The 16,420-nt window shown below is 38.5% G+C and overlaps 1 protein-coding gene across 1 annotated transcript in view; it reads left to right on the forward strand.

The window, feature by feature from the left end:
* LOC122832511 (probable phospholipid-transporting ATPase IIA) overlaps window positions 1-16,420 on the forward strand; it is a 40,619-nt gene that overhangs the window by 9,700 nt on the left and 14,499 nt on the right. Inside the window, exons 6-19 of the mRNA XM_044119334.1 lie at window positions 68-119; window positions 1,051-1,145; window positions 1,780-1,860; window positions 2,937-3,012; window positions 3,394-3,470; window positions 3,826-3,986; window positions 4,079-4,221; window positions 5,362-5,474; window positions 6,385-6,594; window positions 9,064-9,225; window positions 11,763-11,855; window positions 11,983-12,066; window positions 14,003-14,173; window positions 15,381-15,479. Of these exons, the coding sequence (XP_043975269.1) occupies window positions 68-119; window positions 1,051-1,145; window positions 1,780-1,860; window positions 2,937-3,012; window positions 3,394-3,470; window positions 3,826-3,986; window positions 4,079-4,221; window positions 5,362-5,474; window positions 6,385-6,594; window positions 9,064-9,225; window positions 11,763-11,855; window positions 11,983-12,066; window positions 14,003-14,173; window positions 15,381-15,479 (1,617 nt within the window). The remainder of the gene's footprint in view (window positions 1-67; window positions 120-1,050; window positions 1,146-1,779; window positions 1,861-2,936; window positions 3,013-3,393; window positions 3,471-3,825; window positions 3,987-4,078; window positions 4,222-5,361; window positions 5,475-6,384; window positions 6,595-9,063; window positions 9,226-11,762; window positions 11,856-11,982; window positions 12,067-14,002; window positions 14,174-15,380; window positions 15,480-16,420) is intronic.

Consider the following 16,420-nt stretch of genomic DNA (forward strand, 5'->3'; position numbering starts at 1 on the left):
GGAGGGATGGAGAAGAAAAAGTAAAGTGATATTGAATTCTTGTTTTTCTTTCTGCCTTTCTTTCTAGAACCAACGTGTCCCCGCTGACATGATCTTTCTGAGGACTTCTGAGAGAAATGGTAAACATCTGCTGGTCATCCTACCAGTTAGCCACAACACCCCGACTTAGCTGTCTGGACTGGGAAATGATGTGTTTAAAAAAAAAAAAAAAGGTACAGAGGTGCCAGGATTAACCTGGAGGCACGACAGGAAGCCTAAATGGAGCTAAAGTCTTACTGAATTTTTAGTAGGTTGATAAAGTAATGGGCCAACTAGACAAAACAATGTACCATCTGCAATGTCTTGCCTCACTTAATTTTTGTCTTTCAAATGAGGAGGTAATGAAAAGGAAAATCAAGGGATGCACAAGATGAAATGCAAACAGACAACAAGAGTCAGGCGAGGAGGATGCGTCACCGGCTCATCTGAATAATCAAATATGGATAAGAACAAGCTCCGTCAGTGATGACAAATGTACTGAAGGACAAAACATTCTTTATTTAAAAAAAAAAAACAAAAAAAAAAAAACACTTGCGGCACACAATCTGTATTCTTTTTCTTCTGACGAAGCTAACTGGCTCTGTTTGAAGGGCTTCATGTCTGTTGCATCTTCCTGTTCCAGGAAAAAACAAACTTTGTTTTACTGGAAATAGTTGCTGGTTATCTCTCTTCCATGTGGAGGCCGTTAGGTCAATTATGAAGGGCCTAAGCCATGGTTGAGAGTTTTGGGCAGGATGACGCATGCATGTTAGAGGAGGGGGATGGGTTCTGGATGCCTTTCCTTTCCCTGCCAATAATAATGGGTAGCTCTCACACTTAACTGGTGCAAGAATTATATTATTTATAAGTTTGCATCTTGAAAGTTAATAATCAATATGAGATTTGGTCAGTGTGGAGTTTTTTCAGTAGTTTTTCTTGTAAAGTGAGGCCAGAGATATTTCTGCTTTGACTAAATGTCTATGTATGGTCGCCCTCTAGAGGTGAGTTTGTTTAATATTGCATCTCTTCCAGGATCCTGCTTCCTGCGAACTGACCAGCTGGATGGAGAGACAGACTGGAAACTGCGCCTCCCTGTGGCCTGCACGCAGAGGCTGCCAACTGCCGCAGTGAGTGAGAAGAACACTGGAGAAAAAGTCGAGGATTATGCCTTTGTTTAGTCTCGTCCTTACCTAGCTGATGAACACAGGACTCATTGTGAATCCAGATTGTTTTCTCAGTGCAGCAGCAGGTCTGTCATTACAACAAGAGTGGTCATTTGGGTCAAGAGTAGGATGGCTGGCTCTTCAAATGACCCCATAACTAAAAGCCCGGACTCACCTCAGGCCTTTACTTACAGGAAGGTTTTCAGTGTTTGACTCAAGATTTTTCAATTCTGAAAATAGTCGAAGCAAGCTTGGTTTTGGTGAGTTGCAGGTAATTCTAGAAACAGATGATTTTATAGACATTTTCCTTTTAGATATCAGCTCTGGCCTGATGGTGCTTACTCACATCATGATAGCTTGAAAGTGATAATGATCACTTTTGATCAAATTGTAAAAGGCTAATTAGTGTTGCTGGAAATTGAAGTAGTTTTGTTGTTTGATCAATTCGGTACACAGTCTTTAGAAAAATACGTTGGACATTTTTGCTATTTTTTTTTTGTCTCCATATATTTAAGCAAGTTTAGCAGGAGTGTAAAATAGAAAATAAGGCACGAGTCAAACTGTCTTCAGATGTTGAACCTTCTTTGTTTTCTCGCAGGACCTTCTTCAGATCAGATCGTTTGTGTATGCAGAAGAACCAAACATTGATATTCATAACTTTATTGGAACTTTCACCAGGGTAAGTCTGTTCTTAATGTTTGCTTACTTGATTGTAATTTTATTTAGATATTAGTCACTCTAACAATTTTAATTTAATCTCTTTTTACCTAATGGATCAATAAACATTTTGTGACTTGACAGATATAGTTCCATCCTTTAGTAAACTCCTGTGGTGGGGACTGTTAGCTAAACTAACTTTAAAGCACTAATCACAAACATTATTTCCGCTAATGTAAGATTTTTATACAAACATGGCATTTAACGGAAGCTAATGCTAAAGCATGAATTCAACCATGTTGATATCCAGCATTGTGTCAGTGACACAATATATGTTACAACATAGTGTATCAGACTCATTAGGATTAAATTATTACTGCACATCCTACCTTTAGAGTTTGAGTTTTAGGAAGGGATTTTTTTTTAACAGATCAGAAGTTGTAAATTAATGCTTTAAAATTAATTTAGCAAAGTGCGCTTAACATTTTCAAAGTTAGCAAAACCTCTAAAGTGCTAAATGAAAACTTTGCTCCAATATTAGTTCATTAGCAGGTCAGCAGAAGTGTACTGGTAAACTCACATCTTGCTCCTACTGATAATGTTTTTTATCCTAAGCAGCCTGCTGAAGTGTTGTGCTAATGCTAGCTTGTTATGCTTTGATTTGATACGAGTTATTAATAGATCTACTCAAGATATATTTGGTTGGAGTTAATTTTGTGCAGACAACACTTAAAGATAAAGGTATTGACCTACTTCATAAAACTTAAAAATATCTGCTTCTGTCTGGTCACATGACACAAACACACAGGGAACTGCAGCAGTCAATACACCCTTTTAGAGGAATCTATAGGAATTGAGTTGAGTCTGGGATTTTTACAAAATCTTAATAAAGCTTTGTTACAGTTCAATTGCATTATAAAAGTAGAATAGGATTTTATTTGTTAGTTTAATTCCATTTGTCATCTATTTTTGTTATCTTTTGTGAACCATAAATTAAAGTAAAGAAGAGCATTACTGAAGATGTTTTTGTAAGCTCTTTGTTTTATATTTTAGAATGACTTGAGTATTCCCTCACCATTTTTTGCTGAACCTTTCCAGGAAGATGGAGACCCCCCAGTTAACGAAAGTCTCAGCATTGAGAATACCCTGTGGGCCAGCACAGTTGTTGCTTCTGGTAAATGTCTGACTCATATTACACCAATAAAACTGTTTTTCAGGAAATTAACTTGCTACTTCTGGGACTGTTGATCTGATATTTTGTGAAAAATTACTGAGACAGAGCTTTGTTCATTTATAAATCGCTCAGTGAAACTTAAGTAGAATTGTTAAAAGTGTTTTTTTTCTCTCCTGCAGGAGAGTAAATCCTCCTTAACCCGCTTTAACATGTGTTACCCATTATGCAATTGGAAATCTGACTTTCTTCATTTTAGAAAAGTCTATTCATGTCAGGATTATAGGTCTGGAAAGCATCTTTCTGACATATTATGGTTGATGCTGGAGCTTTAGTCTACTGACCTGGGGCACTTTTTGGCCTTTTTGTCTCCCCTCACCCCAGGCACGGTGGTGGGGGTTGTGATTTACACAGGCAAGGAGCTGCGGAGCGTCATGAACACCTCCAACCCGCGACACAAGGTACAGTAGGGTGCCATAAGTGGAGTACGACTTGAGAACAACTTATAAACCTTACTGATATTCCGACTGTCAATTACAGACTTAGAACTGCATTTAAGTCTGCATTTAAGTTTTCACACCCCTTGAGCTTTTTCTCACATTGCAACCACAAACATTCTTAAAACTTATCATGCTTCTTTCACTTCACAACAATGCTAAACTTGCTTTAATCTATGAAGTAAAATAAAGTTTGTGGTTGTAACATATCAAAATGGAAACAAAGTTTCAGGATTATGGATACCTTTACAAAACACTGCTTTACAGATGCATAAGTTTTTTTATGATCCTTAAAGTTTGTTTCTTTTTCTCCTGTCAGGTGGGTTTGTTTGACCTGGAGGTGAACTGTTTGACCAAGATCTTGTTTGGGGCGCTCGTCGTTGTGTCACTGGTCATGGTGGCCCTTCAGCACTTTGCTGGCCGTTGGTACCTCCAGATCTTCCGCTTCTTACTCCTCTTCTCCCACATTGTGCCCATCAGGTCCAAAATAATATTATCTGAAATATTCTTTATGTAATTTAGTGGTTTTATAATAAGCTTATCATCCTTTTTTAACATTTTTTTTAATACAGTTTGCGCGTTAACCTGGACATGGGAAAGATGGTTTTCAGCTGGATGATCAAAAAAGACTCCAAGATTCCAGGGACGGTGGTGAGGGCCAGCACCATACCGGAGCAGCTCGGACGGATCTCCTACCTGCTTACTGACAAAACAGGTTCCACTGCACTACATACTCTTTGTTCTCTCAGCAAAAGATTTACTGAGGCCAACAAGTCGAGCTCTAGAATGGGAGCTTATGGTAAATGAGTTTAGTGTTTTCCTTCCCTGGGGGCGATGCTCTGTGGTGGGGTTTCTGCTACCTATTGAAACCTTAAACCATAAAACGAGACCCCAAAGTCTCTCATCCATACACACATTTACAGCCCAGCAGCCTTTACCACTGCACTTCCTCAGGCGTGAGGTGTTGTACGTCAGATTTACAGCCCTCATGGCCAATAAAATGATCGGCCATTTCCACGTCCAGAGCGCGATTAGGCCAGCAGGGTCCGCGGGTCAGGCTAATGTATGTGCATGGCCCCTCAAGTCTTTTTGATATACTAGCAGAAAATGCTTTTAAAGTAAGCGTGAGGATTCAGAGGTTGTGTGTCGTGTCAAGGGCTTCTGGCTTTCAGTTACCACATGTCAGCTGCAAAATCTGCTTCAGATAACTTGTTTGTTAATCTAAAGCCATCAAAAATCCCAAGGATCAATTTGACTTGGCTTCCTGTGTAGAAATGCTTTTTTGTCATTTCTACACAGAAATGACACTTGAACTGTAACACAATTGAGATAGGCATGAAAAATCAGTTAAGAATAGAAAATTACATTTCGACAGCAATGTCTATTTAATTTTGTAAAAGTTACATTATTTATCTTTCTTGTGTCGCTTTAGGGTTTAAATGTAATATTTCAGACAAAAGAATTTTGTTTTTTAAGTTTTAGATTGCTCAGGTGACAAAGCATTAAAACAAGTATTTATGTTTTTACAAACACAAGAAAGGTATCGGAGCTCACAAAGTTTATTTTAAAGAATAAGGTGCTGGAATTTGAGAAATTCAAGCTTCATATATTTTGATTTGGAAATGATCTGGATAAGATTAAGCGCCCTAAAAAGCTGTGATAAAGTCCTTTTAACAAATTGTTGAATAAGAATCCGACTTCAGTGTTGTGTTTTCTTATGATTTTTAAAATGATCTGATGAAAAAACTCAAAAAATAACCCAATTTAAGGTTCATACTTTGTGAAATGTAGAACTCTTGGTCTGGAAATAGAAAATAGAAAACATGTACTAACTCTGTTCTTTTCTTTTTACCAGGCACCCTTACCCAAAATGAAATGGTGTTCAGGCGTCTCCATCTTGGAACCGTGGCTTATGGGATGGACTCGATGGATGAAGTACAGAGCCATGTGTTCAGCGCATACACACAGGTCAGAAAATACAGAAACTAGAAAATAAAAAAGTCAAGAACAGGTTGGGAAAGGACGAGAGGAGAAAAAAAAACATGCAGCATTGTGGAGAGGAACTTTTGAGTTTGGGATTATTGTTTGGTTGAATGCTTCCTAATTTCATATGACACTCTTTGTCCTCTTGACACCAGAGGTTAGTGAAGCAGGAAACAGGATCAGCCCACAAGCGAAGCGCTGACAGGACTTCTTTAATGACACCATCATTAACCCTTGGCGCACACAGACTTCTAAAAATAGCAGCGTCACAATGCAAAAGCAAATCATTCATATTTACTCTACACATCTGGTTATGTTTATCGTCTATCAAAGCAGTGACTGAAAGATCCTTACTCTTCTTGGTCCTCTTTTAGAAAATCCTTGACAGGAAATTAAGACTCCATCTTCAAGAGAAGGTTTATATGAAAAAGTATAGGGTCACTGGGAAAAATCCTCTTTTGTAGGGTTTAACTGGTTTCTTTATGCCCTTGTTTTAAAATTTCTAGTAAGATTTATTAAGTGAAAATTCTGAGAAAAATGTTTAAATTCTGAGGAAAACGTCTGAATTCTGATATAAATCTGAGAGGTTAGAATTCTGAAAAAAAAAGATCAGAATTGTGAGATTAAAGTCAGAATTGTGAGTCACAATTTTCTTTTTTTTTTTTTTGAGTGACTCTAATCCTCTTCTATGAAAACTGTTTACTTCATGCCCTTATCTTGAAATGTCTATAAAGACTTTTTGATAATTTCCAATGCAGCGGTGTTGACCATCTATGACAGTCGCATCGGCACTCCAGCTTATTTTCATAATCAAACAGCCGGAAACCTTGCTCTTAATTTTACAACAGACTTATTTTGTTATTTTAATAACAGTGCATTCTGCATTTGTCCCCAGCCCACCCATGACCTTCCGGCCTCCAGGGCTCCAGCAGCCACCAAGGTCCGAAAGACCATCAGCAGCAGAGTTCACGAGGCTGTGAAAGCCATCGCCCTGGTGCACAACGTGACGCCCGTATACGAAGCCAACGGTGTGACCGACCAGGCTGAGGCAGAGCAGCACTACGAAGACACATGCAGGGTGTACCAGGCGTCCAGCCCAGACGAGGTACAATCTTCTTCCTACTGCTGCACTGAGAAAATTCTGTTTTTGCACCCCTCTTCATTAAGAGGGGGAAATTATTATTATTTTCTTTTACAGTTAAATCAAGCTTTTAGAGCTATAAATCATAGCTCTAAAAGAAAAACTGTAATATACTGTAACTTGAGGCAAGGATTTAAGACAATTTTGCCAAAATGTGTAAAATGTATTTCGCGTACAATAAATATTTTGCTAATTATTCTGAACAATACATGAAGAACTCTTTACAGTGGGCCCCTTCGCGGTTCTGTATTCATGAATATTTTAGTGGAATATAATTTAAAAAATTTTAATTTTTGAAGAAAATTAGTTTCTGTATTGTTTTGTAACACATATCTAAAATCTTTGAAAGGAAATGCACAAATACTGTGTAACGCAAACCTGCTTTACATGGTATTATCTGGTGTTTTCAAATTTCTAATTTCAATTTCCTCTGCGCCAACCGGCTCTCTCTCCAAGAGCGGAGATAGGGACACGGTGGATGCCATCTTCTTTAGTAGTTTCATGACAGTTTCCACTGCGCATATTAAGGCATGTTTGTTGTTTTCACCATTAAAATAAGCAGTTCTGACCATGTTTTTATAGGGTTTTGAATAGCACATTTCTTCAACAAGGCGGTTCAAAACGCTTTACACCATAAAAAAAATAAATAAAACAGTAACCAATCATAAAACAAACAATAAACATTTAATTTAGTCAAATGCCATCGGGTTAGGTTTATATCAAGAAATTATATCAATCAAGTTATTATGAATCAAAGGCAGTTACAAATAGGTGGGTTTTTAGCCTTAAATTAAAGGTACTCAGTGTTTCAACCGTTTTTCAGTTTTCTGGAAGTTTGTTCCAGATTTCTGGTGCATCGAAGCTAAATGTTATTTCTCCGTGTTTGGTTCTGGGGATACAGAGTAAACCGGAACCAGAACACCTGAGTGGTCTGGAAGGTTGATGATACATAAAGCCTATTCTCTGAGCTACAGGGAGCCAGTGTAAGGACTTTAGAACTGGGTAATGCTCTTTATCTTCCTGGTTTTAGTCGGAACGCCTGCAGCAGTGTTTTGGATCAGCTGTAGCTGTCTGATTTGCAGTAATTAATGTAACTATAGATAAACACATGGATGAGTTTCTCTAGATCTTCTTTAATCCTGGAAATGTTCTTCAGGTGATAGAAGGCCAACTTTGTAATTATCTTTACATGGCTCTAATGTTCATCACTACACCCAGATTTTGTTCCTCATCTCCAGTTTCTATCTTTGATAACTGAATCTGCATGTTGACTCTAGATCATTCCTTTTCAGGTCCAAAGATAATAACTCCCACTTACTTATTGACATAGGATTTCTTTCCTTTTTAAATACATTTTTCAATGTGAGATTATGCCACCATAATAAAAGATTTGTTTATTATTTATCTTGTTATACGTTGCTACCAGGACGGTTAGTAATTGTGGAGTTTTTGTTATCATTTATAGAATAATCAGATTTATATGCACTGATAATTCAAGATGTGTTGTGTGTGATTCATGTCAGCGTGGAGTCAGCATTGCAGTTTCCTTTGCCACTGATTAAAAAAACAATCCCAGCCATCTGGTTTTTGAGTCAGGCTGACTAGTTTGAACGATTTTTCGGTCCAGCTAGAAGCGAACAGCTAACCTCAATGTTGGAGGTGCCTTTGTGGCAGATGCGAAATCCAAGAATGCTCCCACGGCCAGTATTTCTAGACTATGACTAAGCAGATATCTTCTTAACTCCCTGGACGATCAGTCTTGTGTTAGTCAGAGCTGAGCTGTTGTTAAAGGGCCGCTGGCCAGGCCTTGTTTGACTTCCTGACACACATTTGCAGTAGAAATAAGCTTGAAACAATATGTATTTTTGTTTCTTGGTGTCATAACATGAAAACCAGAAACCTGCTGTTCTTCACTCGTCTGTATCTGCCCATCGTCGCCCATTTTTCCTGCCAGAGGACTGACGGTGACTTGGATGTGCCATTTGGCGGCTGGCCTGATAGTTATTGTGAAACGTATTTCCCCCCAAAGCCCCTCTCATGCTGCCATTGTATTAATGGATGATGTGTCCTTCAGAAAGAATTGAGCACAACTAAGGTTTTCTCTTCATAAATGGACATCAGTCAATAACCTTAAGTGCTGAACAGGATTGCATTATTGATTGATTCTTTCAGTGCTCACAATTCTTTGTCCAAAAATGAATTTAATTGCTTTTCATCAGTCTTAAAAAAATAGAGTATATGTTGACATAAGGGGTTTATTGTGAGGTTTAAAAATCTGAGCAGAGGTTAATGATCACAGATTATCTCCATTCTGTTTTATTTATAATATAATAAACTAAATTATCAGCTGATGGATAAGAAATGCAGCAAATTCATATTTCTTTTATGTACTAAGTCTATTATTTGAAAGCTTTTTCACTGTGATGTTGGTAGGTGTCGCTGGTGCAGTGGACAGAGAGTGTTGGGCTGACTCTGGTGGGAAGAGACCAATCCTCCATGCAACTACGGACCCCTACTGGTCAAATTCTGAACTTCACCATCCTCCAGATATTTCCCTTCACCTACGAGAGCAAAAGAATGGGGATTATAGTGCGAGTGAGTGTGAAGATGATATTGATATTGCTGTTCATTTTACTTTCTGATGTTACTTTTGAAGAATGTTATATATTTTGTTGTTATTTAAAATAGGAAAAACAAAGTTAAATTTTGTCCTTAAACAGAGAAAACTACAATCTGTTGTTTATCTTAAAAAATAACAAGAACAATGATGATGTCAAGTGTTTTCACTTGACAGAAAAAAGTATTTTTTAATCCTTTAAAATTTTACTTTGCAGAGTCGCAAGTGAGAAATAGAACAATTATAGAAAATCCATCATTTCACCAATAAGTAAAAAATTTATGTTTTTTATGTGTAAGTAGTGTTAAAAATATAGAGTCTTGTACTTTCTAATTTTCTAGCAAAAACAAAAGAGAAATTTGTACAAAGTGAAGGGCTCTTCTTGTGAATTTATTTTATTTGGGGTTTTATTCATAAGACATTATTTTTTTTCCCTTTTTTTTTCCATTTAGCGTGTTCAATTGAAACTATTACTTAGGAAACCAATATCACAATCTGGTCAACACTATATGAGCCCAGGACTATCTACACTAGGGGTCTCAAACTCCAGACCTCGAGGGCCGCAGTCCTGCAGTTTTTAGATGTGCCACAGGTACAAAACACTGGAATGAAATGGCTTAATTACCTCCACCATGTGTAGATCAGTTCTCCAGAGCCTTAATTATTCTATTCAGGCGTGGTGCAGCAGAGGCATATCTAAAAGTTGCAGGACTGCGGCCCTCGAGGACTGGAGTTTGAGACCCCTGATCTACAAAGTCCACTGTCACATCCTGAAATGTGACAGGAAGCTGTAATACTCGAGGAGGAAATAATAACAGAGTCATCTGAGTCCATCTTTTTGCTGTTTTTTTTTTTTTTTTTTGTGTTTGTTTTTGTAAAATAAATGCTGTGCTGGTGTAATTGAAAGCTACAACAGTCAGCCACTATTTCACTGGCATTGCTAGCAGGTGTCACTGATATGTAAGGAAGAATCACTTAATAGACCCGTAAGTAGAAGGTAAGCATTTGAAAGTTGTAGACAGCAAACATTGCCACAGTTTTTTTTTTTTTCTGAACATATTTCAGACATCCTTGAAAAAAAAAATACATTTACCTAAATTATTTTTGTTTTTAAATTTCATTTTGATCTGCAGTGTTTATTTTCAATATACAATTGAGAATTATATGGAATATAATTGCTCCTAAATGGCTGACAGTAACTAGACTTCCCTTGATGTTTAGTCTAAGTATAACTAAATTTCTAGGCATTTATTGAATCACAGTGTACATGGGACAATGTACCTTATAAAAGGACATAATTATATGTATGCATGTTTGCATTGAGTTGTATTTAATCTGATAAATGACATTTGCGTGTTTCAGACGTAAAGCTCTAATGGTTGTTGTAATTTGAAGCATTTCAAATTCAGAAAAACAATAATCTTTGCTACTTATATGCTAAATAAAAGTTATTAGCTGTGGCCTAAACCATTTTTGTTCCTGGGGGAAAAAAAGGAAAGAAAAACATTGTGGAATTTAAAGAATCAAAGCTCCCTAATTTCTATCTTTAGAAAAAAAGAAACAAGAAGAACAACCCCAGAATAGAGGTTTCTATCAGCCTGGCCCTGTTTTTAAAAGAAACGTTGGCATATGTGATCAAACTGACTGGAACTGGAGTCCATTAACCTGTCCTGTGTCGACACATATCACCATGACGTGTGTGTGCGTGTTGGCGTGTGTGTGTGCGCACTAAGGGCCCCTGTTGATGCACGCTACTGGAACAAATACATATTAAGATGCAAAAATTAATTTGGCCAAAAAATACAGACATATAGTTAAGGGAAACCTTTATTTTACTTTTATGATTAGAAACAGGTTTCTAAATCAAGTTTTAAGAGCCACAGACTGCAGACCTCGTCTGCACTAGACATTACTGTGGCTATGAAAAATGAGAAACTGAAAAATATGTAAATTTGTGAGTGTCTCTTTGCTAGTCCACATACTAACTATATTTCCAAGGGATTGCTTTCAAAACCTTCTAGTTTTCCCTTTGCCCTCCCCCTAATTTTCAAAGCAGTTGGGACACCCCGCCCTTTAGAAAAATATTGTTATAGGCTAAGGATTAAATTTCTTCTGTCTGCAAATAAAAAACCTAATAAATGACAGGTCTATTGGCTTTTTTATTATTATTTTTGATGTCAAAATAGTAGGTTGTTGGCTGTTGTTTTGCAGCTAATTGCTACTTGACACAGGGCCAGAATATAAAAACAGAATAACAGAAGCGTTTTGTCTGAGAAAATATTCACCTTTTGTCCTGTGACTCACTCTGGTGACTAACATCATTTTTGTTGGCTGATCTCTCCCTCAGGAAGCCTGAGAGCTTTAAACTTGACTTGATTTCCTGATAAAAGTGACATTAAATCCATCACAATTACCAAATACATCCTGCATTTCCAAACAACACAGACATGCAGAGCTCACGTTGCTCAGGAAAACGTGTCCTGCAAAAATCAAGTCTTTATCCGGACTTTTTCAGGACGAATCGACAGGAGAGATAACTTTCTACATGAAGGGTGCTGATGTGGTGATGGCAGGCATTGTGCAGTACAACGACTGGCTGGAAGAGGAGGTAAATGTCCTTTTTATTTTTTGAGTATTCATGACAGACATGGTGTTATTTTTGCTAGAAAGTCCTCTTACACTGAGACAGGCTTAGTAAGTTGCTGAACCCGAATGTTCTTGTCTGCTTTTCCTAGTGTGGAAACATGGCGAGGGAAGGCCTGAGGGTCCTTGTGGTCTCCAAGAAGTCGCTGACGGAGGAACAGTATCTGGATTTTGAGGTAAGTATACACTTATAAGATTAAACCACAGCAAGGCAGAGCCGGGGGTTGGGTCTCAGAGGGACTTTCTGCTAAAAGACGAAGGATTTGTTTGACCCAAGTCGAAGGAAGCCTGCAGAGCTTTAAGTCGGTGCTCCAGAAAACTTAAGTGCTCCAGGCACATCAGCTGACGGACACTACGGATACAGATTGATATTTTGCCCTGACAAGTAAAGCCTTTAAATGTCAAAGTGTGTTATTTGGTAATCAGACTAACCTCTGACCCCTATTGGAGCCGCATCCACCCCGTCCTCCCACACAAGTACACACACACATACAAGGCCCCTCTCATTGTTTCAGCAGGGCAGGGCCGGGCCTTCTCCCCTGCAGTTGTTAGCCCCAGGCGCATTTCTGAAGAGTATAATTGAGTGAGCAGAACTGGTGGGCAGCAGTGAGTCACCATCTGAGTCACACACAGAGTTTGTGTTCCTCTGTGAGTCATGGCCAGATTGTTTTTGCTTTATTTCACTTGCAATTTGCCCTGGAGCTGGAGCGTTAAAGATGGGCGTTGACCGATTGATCATGTCTGCTCCGAGTGTATGGATTTGGAGCACTGTAGTTTTCACAATTATGCGACGGCAAGTTCAAAAATGTACATTTCTGCTGTAAATATGTTTACTATTAGGATTAAAGAATGGGGGTCAGTTTGCAGACACGTATAATGGTGGGGTTCCTGTTCAGTCTGGAAAAGTTTGACATTTTATTAGGATTCTCTAAGTCTGGATCAGATTAATGTAGAATTAATTTCCTGCTACATTTAAATGGTAAACAGCCTGTACTTGTAAAGCGTTTTATCAAGTCAGAGGACTCCAAAGCACCTCACACTACATTCAGTCATCCATCAATCCCTTTATTGGTCCATCCATCCATGGATTTGTCTATTCCTTTCTTTATTCATCATCCATTTCTCTGTTTATCATCCATCCATCACTTTATCTGTTCATCCATCTATTCCTCTCTCTGTCTATCTGCCCATCCATTCTTTTGTCGGTCCATCTACTCATCCGTCCATCCTTCTCTTTGTCCATCTGTCCAGCCTTCCCTTTGTCTGTCTGTCCCTCCATTCAAGCCATCTATCTATCATCCATCATCTCTTTTTGTCCATCTATCTATCTGTCCATCAATCATGTGTTTGTTCAATCGTCCGGCCGTCTAATTGTCCACCCATCCCTTTGTCAGTCAGTTCATCCTTCCCTATGTCCGTCCATCCATCTAGCCATGCGTCCTTTTCTCTTCCTTTTGTATATCTGGCATGTTTACTCTCACAGAAACAGGAGCGTTACTCTCTCTTTTCAACTCTCTCTCAAACATCAAATCCAGGTTTGTTCTTTTTTTTAACGCTGATAGCATCAAAGCTTATCAACATCTCCTGACTTTTCCTGTTTCTCCGCCTCATTGGCAAAACTAGTGGCTCCTCTCCAAACACACTTACAGTGTTATAGTTTTAACCTTACAGTAGCAGCTACTATTTTGATTCTCAGCCAAGATTGTAGAGGTGGGTCCCTGCAAGGGAGGGAGGTGGCAAAGTGTGGGGGTGGGGGTGTGTCTGAAACTTTGCTGTACAAAGTTGTTTGGCAATGTGGGAAAATCAAGTATCTTCAAAGTATAATTTTTTTGTATAGACTAAGTAAATACATCAATTACCTTGACCTCTCCACTTGGACATGTATAATGTAAAAACACCTGACTTAAGTTATCTGTCGTTGTGGTAACAGTTTATTTTTCTCTTCATTCTTTTGAACCCTTTTTGTTGCAGACTAACATTTCCTCTTCCTTTTCTTTGCCTTTAACAATATTATGCTCTTGTCACTGCTTGCAATGAATCACACTGTTTTTTTTGTTTGTGTTTTTATATCCACCCACGTGTGATAGCTCCATTGTTTGTGCTTCTCCCCAGGCGCGGTACGTTCAGGCTAAACTCAGTGTTCATGACCGCTCCCTGAAAGTAGCCACAGTGATCGAGAGCCTGGAGATGGAGATGGAGTTGTTGTGTCTGACGGGGGTGGAGGACCAGCTCCAGACCGACGTCAGACCCACCCTGGAGATCCTCCGCAATGCAGGCATCAGGGTGTGTGGGGCTTTTCAGCTTACAGTGGTATTAAAGCATCGCCATAAAAAGTAAAGAAGCAGACATTTGATTTGCATCTTATCTGGTTGCCTCCATAAATTTTCAGTGAATTGAATTATATTGTTTTCACCATTAGTTTGAATTATTTCAATGAATTCAAAGCAAATGTATTTTTGAAACACAGCAAGAAGACAATTCACAGGGCTTCAATAAATAACAAAAATATTAACGACGTAGTTAAGGCAAAGTCATACTACAGTCTAAAATTAAAATCCTTTCAACTAATATTATAAATGGAATAAAAGCAGCTCTAAACAAAGGGATGTTTTTCCTTAAGAAACTCAGGGTTTCAGCAGTTTTGCAGTTCTATGGAATGGAAGTTTGTTCCAGATTAGATTAGAGGAGTATAAAAACTGAATGTTGCTTATCCAGGTTTAATTCTGATTTTAAATATTACGCTAGTATCTAAATTAAGTAAGTTCATCATACTTGAACTGCATTATCTAAATAGTTCTTTGTCATATGAATAAAGCATAGTTAATGCTTATTTTCTTATCAGTCACTCTAAGATTTTGCAATCTTTTTTGATTTTTTTTTTAAAAATCATTATTCTTTTTTCACTGATTTTGTGGGGCTATTTTACAAATATTTCCGAGGAATTTTGCAGTCTTTATTCTTCTTTAAACCCCTTCCAAAATCTATGTGGATTGGACACAAAACATTTTTATCCTTCAGCTAATATCAGCCACAAATTATAAATTTGACCTCAAGTAAGGCAGAGACAGCAGTATAGTAGAAGTAAGAAATACCGCTACCTGCAGATGGAAGTTAACAGTCACTAAAAGCCAAATTTTTTTTACAGATTTTGCGACAAACTTGCGATAAACGCACAATTATGAATTAGCATGAAAAAATGTTAGCATCTATTTATTTGTGCATGAACTTCCGCAATCAGGGAATGGCGAAAAACTGGAGGAACTGACTTCAGTTTCAGTAGTCAGATTTTTTGAAACACACTTAACTTAGATAACAAAAAAATTCTGATTTTGTCACTTTTGGCTGTAGCTATAATGAGTCTAAGCTATATAATATATATATTTTGATCCTATTCTGTAGTTTGTATTTATCTAATTGTATCAGTGATTATTAAGTGATCTGTTCAAGCATCAGGTTTCCTCAGACGTGGTTTCTTCTGGTTTCTAATCAGGTTTGGATGCTGACGGGAGACAAGCTGGAAACTGCCACATGCACCGCTAAGAACGCCCACTTGATCACCCGCAACCAGGACATCCACATCTTCAGACAAGTAAGTGCATGACAAGGACGCATATGCCTTAAGTGCATATGCAGCAACATTGCGATGCAGTTCCTGTCAGGACAGCTTTGACAGCTTCTTTAGACGCTCGTCATCCAATCATTGTCCACTCCCTCTGACCAACACAGTTTCGCTAGTGGTCAAAGAGCCCCATGCAGCGCTGCATGGAGCTAAAGCCAGCATCCGCAGCTGAATAAATCACCTCCCACCAGTGAAAGCATCCAAAAACCACTGTCACAGAGAACAAACAGGCCTTCCCTCAAGCAGAAAGGAGAAACCAGCTGGACCACTCCCAGAGGGAACATGCAAAGGGTTCACTTCCTAATTTGTTTTGCAGGTTTCAGGCTCTCGGGCAGCTTTGATAGACCCCCTCTCTGCCTTCCTCTCTGGAGCAGTGCCAGAGCAGAAGGAGCCCCTGCCATGTGGGAAGGTTACAGCTTGCGTACAACTGTGGTTACTGGAAGAGAATAACAATGGCTGGCACAAGTTGAAAACCTCAGTCCCAGTGGATCGGGGAGTGCTGACTGGGCCTGCAACACATGCATCTGGATTGGCTTCCTGGTGGCCACCAATGGCCCAATCTGAATTGACGTATGAATAGTCAGCAGTTGAAGGATGTTCATGCCAGAGCAAGGCTCCTGCTGACAGATTAACGCCATGCCTTGTTTCTGCTGCACTTTTGGAGTTTATATTCAAAGTTGTTTTAGGAATTTGTCGTATAGCATACCTTTTCTTCCCAATTTTTTACTTACTTTTAAAAGCGGAAGTCAAATATTGCACACATTAAATGGCAAACCTTTGTTTGTCAGGCCCTGGTATGTTGTCTCTCATTAATGTATTCTAGACCAGTGTTTCCTAACCCTGGTCCTGGAGGCACACTGCCCTGCATGTTTTAGGTATTTCCTTGCTTCAGTCCAGCAGATTTCAATTGA

Source organism: Gambusia affinis, linkage group LG01, assembly GCF_019740435.1.
Source record: "Gambusia affinis linkage group LG01, SWU_Gaff_1.0, whole genome shotgun sequence".
NCBI lineage: Eukaryota > Metazoa > Chordata > Actinopteri > Cyprinodontiformes > Poeciliidae > Gambusia > Gambusia affinis.